This window comes from Notamacropus eugenii, chromosome 5 (genome assembly GCF_028372415.1).
Source record: "Notamacropus eugenii isolate mMacEug1 chromosome 5, mMacEug1.pri_v2, whole genome shotgun sequence".
Taxonomy (NCBI): domain Eukaryota; kingdom Metazoa; phylum Chordata; class Mammalia; order Diprotodontia; family Macropodidae; genus Notamacropus; species Notamacropus eugenii.
The window spans coordinates 416,518,486-416,527,168 of NC_092876.1; the positions used below are offsets into that span (position 1 = coordinate 416,518,486).

The 8,683-nt window shown below is 32.4% G+C and overlaps 1 protein-coding gene across 1 annotated transcript in view; it reads right to left on the bottom strand.

Moving 5' to 3' along the window:
• Positions 1–8,248, bottom strand: part of UBASH3A (ubiquitin associated and SH3 domain containing A) — a 108,004-nt gene extending 99,756 nt beyond the window's left edge. The window contains exons 1-2 of the mRNA XM_072614879.1: positions 8,015–8,248; positions 4,036–4,089 (exon numbers count right to left, since the gene is read on the bottom strand). Coding sequence (XP_072470980.1) covers positions 4,036–4,089; positions 8,015–8,127 — 167 coding nt within the window. The 5' untranslated portion in view covers positions 8,128–8,248. The remainder of the gene's footprint in view (positions 1–4,035; positions 4,090–8,014) is intronic.
• Positions 8,249–8,683: the final 435 nt, after the last annotated feature.

Genomic DNA, 8,683 nt, shown 5'->3' on the forward strand with positions numbered 1-8,683 from the left:
TGAATTGGTAACCAGTAGAATCAAAATGTTCTCTATAATGTCCAATTTAAATGCTTTCACTGCCTCTTAATTGACAGGTTTCCTTTCTCAAATACCCATCCCCATAACAAGTTTTGAAAAGACAATTTTGCTTCGTATATATCAGTAAAAAACAAAGTACCACTCCTTAATCTTTTCAAAGCCTTCATAAGAGTTTGTCTTAATCATCTCTGAAGAAAGCAAACCTGCCATATACATATGTACATATACGTATATACACACATACATGTATATATGAACATATCTCCTCCTGTTTTCTAATATAACCATTTATATTAAGGTTGCACTCCTCAGAGCTTATTGTGGTATGTGGTATACAATTTTCGCCAAACTGCTTTCCAGCTTCCTCAGAAATTCAAGCTAAATTTCTCAATAAATTAACTTTTGGAGTTCATCAGTCACTGGATTAGTGTGCTTTAAGCCTCTCCACCTCCACCCCCAGTTCTTATTATCTAGCCTGTTCCTTGATTTTTCTATTTTTTAAAATAGGATTGAATATTTTTAAAATTTATTTTATTTTATTTTCAGCTTCAGATTCTCTCTCCTTCTTCTCCAACTATTGATTAAACAAGAAAAATAAAACACCATCCATGTATAGTCAAACAAAGGGATGGAGTTCTTAATTGTTTAAAATTTGTCTTTACAATATTGTTATTATTGTAAAAAGCATTCTCCTGGTTCTGCTCACTTCGCTTCTATCACTTCAAACAAATGTTCCCAGCTTTCTTTGAAACTATCCCCTTCATCATTTCTCTACAGAACGATAGTATTTCATCAACTTTCTATCATAACTCATTCAGTCACTTCCTTATTTAGGGGGAAACCAGAGTTTCCAATTCTTTGCTACCACAAAAGAACTGCTATAAATACGTTTGTACATATGGGTTCTTTTCCTCTTGCTTTCATCTCTTTTGGGTACAGAGGTAGTATAACTGGGTCAAATGGTAGGTGCCATTTCATAACATTTAGAGTATAGTTGCAAATTGTTTTCCACAAAAAGACAGATCAGTTCACAACTCCACCAACATTGCATTAATATACCTGTTTTCCCACAGACCCTCTAACATTTGTCATTTTCTTTTTCTGTCTTCTTTGTCAATCTGATGAGCATGATATGGTACCTTAGAGTTACTTTAATTTTCAACTTTCTAATGATAAATAATTTAGAACATTTTTCATATGGTCTTTCATAATTTGAATTTCTTCCTCTGAAAACTGCCTATTTGTATCCTTTGACCATTTTTCAATTGGGGAATGACTCTTATTCTTATAAATTTGAATCAGTTCCCTGTATATCTTAGAAATGAGACCTTTGTTAGATAAGCTTGCTTCAAATATTTTTTTCCTGCTTCTCTTCTAATTATTTTTATTTATCTAAAAGTTTTTTAATTTTATGTAATCACAATTGTCCATGTTATCTCCTGTGACCCCTCTGTCCTTTGTTTGGTCATGAACTTTTCTCCTATCCATACATCTGAAAATTAATTTCTTCCATTCTCTAATTTGTTTATGATGTCACCCTATATAACTAAATCATGTGCCCATTTGAAGCCTATTTTGTTACATTTTATGTGATGTTAGTCTATATCCAGTTTCTGCCAGACTGCTTTCTAGTTTTCTCAATAGTTTTTGTCAGACAGTAAGTACTTGTCCCAACAGCTGACATCTTTGAGTTTTCAAACTCTAAGTTACTGTGCACATTTGCTTCCATATATTTTGTACCTAATACATTTTGTTGATCAGCCTCTCTATTTCTTACCCAGTACCAAATTGTTTTGATGACTGTGTATTTGTAGTATGGATTGAAACCTAAATATCAAATTGTTTCAATGATCACTACTTTATGGCATAGTGTGAAACTCGGTAAGGGAATGCTCCCTTCATTCTCACTTTTTATCATTCCACTGTAGAATCTCAACCTATTTTTCTTCCAAATGAATTTTGTTCTCAATTTATCTAATCCTATACTGTAACTTGATTGCCATGGCAAAAAATCCGTAAATTAATCTAGGTACTGTATTATCATCATTTTATGATATTGATATGTCTCAACTACAAGCATTGGCTATTATTTCAACTATTTTAGTTTTTCTTTATTTCTTTACAGTTGCACTTATAAGAATCTTTCATGGTATTTTATGAATTCTGTATTTTTGGGGACTGATTTTTCTTAGCATCATTTCCTCCCAGCTAATATTAAAATTGTATGCGAATGTTTTTGTGGATTTATTTTGTATTCTGCTTCTATTCTGAATCTATTAATTATGTCAATTAGTTTCTTTGCTGATTCTCTAGATAGAGACAATTTTATCTCCATATTCATGTTTATACTTTTAATTTCAACTCTCGTCTTATTACTATAATTAACATTTCTAGAACTTTTAATAAAAGACAGGAGAGGGGATATACTTATTTTTCTGTGCATATAATAGGAAAATTTCTAGTATTTCCCATTTGTAAATAATGCTATTAATAATACAATACCAAATAAACTCTGTGAAAATTTTTATCCTCATCCTTTTGAAGATATTACTTCCAAATCAATCAATAAGTGTTTATGCATATATGCACCAACATATGTATATATATACATTATATGCATAATATATACATACGTATATGTATATGTTTATGTTCCTAGCACTATTTGTGATAAAGATACTAGAAGCTAGAAGTTTTTTCAATGAAGACATGAGTAAAGCAAGAACAAAATTATTCCCGCTTTCAGGCAATGTGGTGGCATATTTAGAAAATACTAGAGAATCAGCAAATGAACTAATTGAACTGATTAATAGCTTCAGAATAGAAATGAGAGAGAAAAATTCACAAAAAGAATATATATACACACACATACATGTATACACACATATGTATAACATATACACATACATATATGTATAATAAACATTTATGTACTCTTCTTTATTATGATTAAAAGCATGTATGTAGGCACACATATGCTTTTTTAATAATAAAATTGCATAATAAAAATGACAGAAAGTAATTTTTCACAAATGCTTAAAATAGCAGTGAGGGCGCAATTTAGGATATATAAATCTTCTTGAAGCTGATTAGCTTTAGCAAGAAAACTACAACTCTACATCTTTTAATGTATTTAGATGTAAAAAAAACTATTCTAAAAGAAACATATAAACATTTTCCTTCCTTATAGAATAAAAGTTGAATATAATTTTCTCTTCACTGCTGTGTTTGAACTTCAAAGTTTCTGTGCATCTCTTATCTTTTCATCAAGAGTGCTTGGAAGAACTCTATTTCATTAAAAATCTATTTTCCCCTGTGGCATTATACTCCATTTTTCTGGAAAGATTTGTTTTTGCTGTTGTTGTTTTAACCGTGAACCTCCTTTCCCCATATTCCAAACTCTTTGTTCCTTCATTATGGGGGCTGCAAAATCATACATGTTTCTGAATGGCTTCTCAGTGCTTAAACTCTTTCTGTTTGCTTGCAGTATTTTATCTCTGAACTGGAAGCTCTGGACTTTGACTATAATGTTCTTAGAAGTTTTCATTTTGGTATTTCTTTCAGCAGGTAACCGGTGGATTCTTTCTATTTCCCACTTTGCCCTCTGGCTCTAAGACATCTGGGCAGTTTTATGATCCTTTGAAATACAATGTTTAAATTCTGGTTTTGGTCAGGATATTCAGATAATCCAATAATTCTTATTTTTTTTCTCCTTGATCTGTTTTCTAGGTCATTGGTTTTGCTCTAATATGTGTTAAATATTCCTTTTGCTATATAAGTGACTGTTCTTTAAAAAATACAGTGACTTAATTTTTTTTCTAACCTATCTACTATTTAATAATGTATTACCTCTTAGTGGATAGGTAGTTTATTTTATTTTTACCTCTGAATACCATATACTAGCACCATATGTAACTGAGATAATAATACTATGTTGAAAGACAGGAGTTCTGAGGGGGGCGAGAAGAATCATTTGAACTGTCATAAATTCAGCACAAAACCCAGATTACTCACCATTCTGATGCCTCTTCTACTGTCTTTCTTCCTGTAGCTGCCAGTGCTTTTTGTCTGTGGAAAATGTAACATAGAATATAGCTAAAGACTTAAAGCCACACCACTGAAAAGGACATTAAGGAACATCCTAATGATGTTTTACAGTTGTCACTAAGTCTTTTAAAGACATAAACAAAATGGAACCAGAAAGTCACATATTTATCAAATCTTGGCCCCAATCCAAGGTTTTTTTTTTTTAAGAACTAAGTTTAAAAATTCAGAAAATGAGATAGAACTAAATGGAAACCATGACCACATTTAGACTTACATAGTCTATATGTTATGCATTTTCCAGAACAATCTAGCTTTCAAATATTCTATAATCATTCCCATTAGTTATTGGAATTTCATAGAAATTCTAATATTTCACCAAATTCTTGAACAAATCAAATTAGTAAGCATTATAAAATATGTCACAAAAATTGAGAGTAACATGAGATGAAGAATCATAAGTTAAAAAATGGTATGATTACTCATGAAAATACATCTATACTCACCCATATATATGTATACATGTTTTATAATGCATATAGTATTAGAATAATCTATATAATGCAGATGTAATAACTGTGAGGCAGATGGTAGAGTGAAGGTGGTGTATAAATGATGATAAGTAATGAATTTTTTTATTATAAAGATCACAAAATCTATAATGTTCATACTATTATAAAAGTCTATACAATTATGATACCAAGGACTCGTTGATTTTTGACCCAACTCTTTTTCATAAAAACTCATGAAAATGTGTTTATTATATCTATAGAAATATTTTGTTCAAAGAGGGAATATTGCTTCACAAATAACAACATATAGCCATCCTTAATAACATTTTGATCTGACACCAACATCTCTTCAAAAGCAAGTAGGACTTGTGCTAATAAATATTCCAAGAAGAGTTTTTCTTTAGGAAACTCAGTTGCTGAGTGAATTACAAAAACCTTCCTTTTTTTTCCTCTGGAAACTTATATAATTTTCTTCTAGTCATAGGGATGGATGTGGATATGGGTCTAGAATGGCACTAATGCCTTCTGAATTATGTTAGACCATATTTCTTGGAGATTTGGAGTTAGATTTAGTTTAGAATTAATCTTTAGTTATTTCAAATCATTTTTTCCAAAGTGTGGCTAGAATATGTGGTGAGAGAAGGAGGATAATGTATACAAGATGGGAAAATGTTGGTGGTTGGATTCTGGTTGTGAAGTGCTCTAAAGGCCAATCAGAGGAGTCTATGCTTTATCCTAAAGGCCCTGGAATTTATTAATCATAAGTGTGACATGGTTGAATTTGTGCTGTCAGAAAATCACTTTGACAACTGGTTAGAGAATGCATAGGACTGGGGAGAGATAATAATTAATTAATTTGTTAATTATTCAATTCAATAATCATTTTATTAATTATTTAATTTAATGATTATATTATATTATTAATTATTTAATTCAATAATTAATAATAATTTCGTCTAGGTCAGAGATGATGAAAGTCTGCATTAGGGTATTGCCTATGAGAGCAGAGATAAAGGGATATATGTGAGAATCCCTGGGGAGCTCAAAGGGACAATGTTTTGCAATTAACTGGATGGAGTGAAAGAGTTAGGAGAGGGGAGGGATAAAAGAAAATGGAATAAGGAATAACACCGAAGAAAACTAGAAGAATGGTGGTGATCTTGGCAGAAAGAAGAAATTTCAGAGAAGGCATTTTTTTGTGGGAGGGGGAAAGATGAGTTTTATTAGCCACAGTGTGTGAGGACTGTTCTGAATAGACTTAGTACTTCACAGCAATGCAAGGACCTGAAACATTCCTAAAGGACTTGAGGCAAAATGCCGTCTACTTCCAGAGAAAGAACTTGGAACGCAGAATGAAGCAGACTATTTTCTCTCGTGTTATGTTTTGTTTTTTTCTCATGGTTTCTCCCATTCATATTATTTCCTTCTATGCAACATGACTAATGTGAAAATGTGTTTAATAAGAATGTATGTGTAGAACTCATGTAAGATTGCATCTCATCTCAGGGAGGGGGAGAGAATTCAAGACTTATGGAAGTGATTGTTGAAAACTGAAAACATATTAGTTAATTAATTAAAAAAAGTTTTATTTTGGGCAAGTTGAGTTTGAAATATTGTGTTTATTTTAATATTTTCTGTAAGAAATACTTTGAACTCCACACCAGTAGATGCTTATTAAGTGTTTATTAGCACTGACTTAAAATAATAAATAAGACATGCATTTCTGGTCCTGGCCAATATGTGAATTTGTTTTGCTGGAGATAGGGAGAGAAGGTACAGTGGGATGGAAAGATAAACGTGCATATAAATAAATGCTGATTGCCAAAAGACTATTTTATGGGAATTCACACAGGGCAAGTGTTCACATGGTGGTCAGAAGTGATACAAGAATACTCTCAAGGTCTCTCTTAAGAACTTTGGAATTGATTGTATGACATGATACATACTGGCACAAGATCACTCAGTATGGCATGCCCTCATCAGAGAAGGTCCTGTACTTTATGAGCAAAGCAGATTTGAAGCCGCTCAAAAAAATACAAGATGCACAAATTTAGAGAATCCACCCCAAATGATCACATGGACTTTTTGTGCTTGACCTGTGGTAGAACATTCTGAGTCCATATTGGTCTGATTGGCCACAGTTGAACACACTGTAACAACTCTAACGTAGTGATACCATTTTGGTCCTCTTTGAGAATGAAGGACAACAACCTACCTACCTAGCTAATTCGTTTATTCATTGAAGTTAGGTAACTCTTGCCTGAGGTCAAACAGCTTCTGGAAATCAGGCAGAATTTGAACCCGAGGTCTTTCTTACTCCAAGTCAACATTCTGTGTACTACATATAATGTTGCTTCTTTCTAAGGCAGAAGTCAGGATATTTGTTACTGAGGTACAGAAAAAGATCATCCATGTTGGAAACCATTCTTTGCCAAATTACATTACCCCAACTACAAACCAAAACGAAAATAGGAGGCTTATTTGTGGTCCAAATGGGAAATGTTGTTGAAATGAATTACTTTTTTTTTTTTTTTAGCATGCTTTCTAGCATCTATCCATACTTAAACAGAAAACAGTTTTTGGATGATTGAGTTGATAATGATGATAATCCAGTTTACAGAGAAAAGTGTGAGCACCAAAGGTTATTTCATTCAACTTACCCTGTTTTAATGTCAAGATTTAATTTAAAAAAAATTTGCCTCTAACCCAAACCTCAAAACCTCCTTGTACCCTAGTAATACAATTTGTAGAACTTTTATCTTGGTAGTTATGAATCTGAAGCATATTCTTTCTAACAAGTTCTGAAGTCAGCTTAACAGAGAAGCCTTAATTTAAATGATTCACATTAAATAATGAATTATCAATGATAATAGTGCTTCAGTTTTCTTTCCTGTAAAATGAGAGTTAATCATTTATAACTTTTTGACAGAAAATATGTTAACATGGCAGATGGTAAAGGAGGAACCCAAAAAACATGCGATAGATCCATTCACAAGAGAACATAGCTCTATAAAAACTTATTTCCTACTTTACCTTGGTAGGTAAAAAGAGTTAGCATTTCCAAAACTACTAAGGCATAATGAATAAATTATTGTTTATTGATTGATGGAGCACTTCTTGACAGAAAAATTTCCATGTGATGATCTTCATTAAGCAAAGTATTTCTCTAAGGTTCTGAGCTACCTGGAATACATATTGAAAATATTTACCTCCAAAAAAAGTTAAAGAATATTGTTTTCTTTTTAAAGAAAACGAAGAGTCTAACATTCAGTTAAACTTCTGGGGGAAGAGTTTCAAGCCTTAGATATAAGCCAAGAAAGAGACAGTGCTAGTAACAGATGCCTGTGGCTTGAATTTCAAAGAGCTCAAAGTTACAGGTTCTCCAAGGCAAACTTGCAGGCGTATCAAAAACAAAATTTCTAGAAAAGAGTACTCACGCTGTATGTGCTGGGAACCCCATGGCCAGAAGTGCTTCCAAAAAAGTGAAGGTGGTTTGGTCCTTAGGCTTCTTAGAGATCTTTGTGTAGACCTGAGTTTCTCTAGCAGCCATACTTTGCTACCTCAAATTAAATAGGTATGCCTGGGAGACTAAAATCAGTATATTTAGTTTTATAAGAGGAGAGAGATTGAGGTTAAGTCCCAACCTTACATCTACTTGTGATCTCTCTGACAAAGCTGACATCCTGTTTGCAGGATGGTGGTTTCCTCTAGGCATTTAAGTAACATGAATTCTCATTTTTTTTTTTCTTCCCACTACATGCTTTTACTTGAACAAGTCTATAGAGACTCTCGCTATTAAGTCACACTCATGTCAGGGAACGCTATGTGGAAGGAAGAAAACTGAATGACTGCAGTAATCGTCTCCAGATTTGTTTCTTGCATGTTTATGGTATGACTTTTATTTTTTATTTTTTGGAAATCATCTCATAGCCAGTTGCTTTAAATTGGCCTTGCTACAATGAAAATAAATGTCAGTTCCCCACAGCATGAAACAAATTTGAGGTCTAAGATTCAATCTTTTATTAAATATATTTTCTTTTGTTAACGAAGTACTTTCACCTTTAAGAGAGATTGAATTAATGTACATTGCATTTCACCTTAGAAGT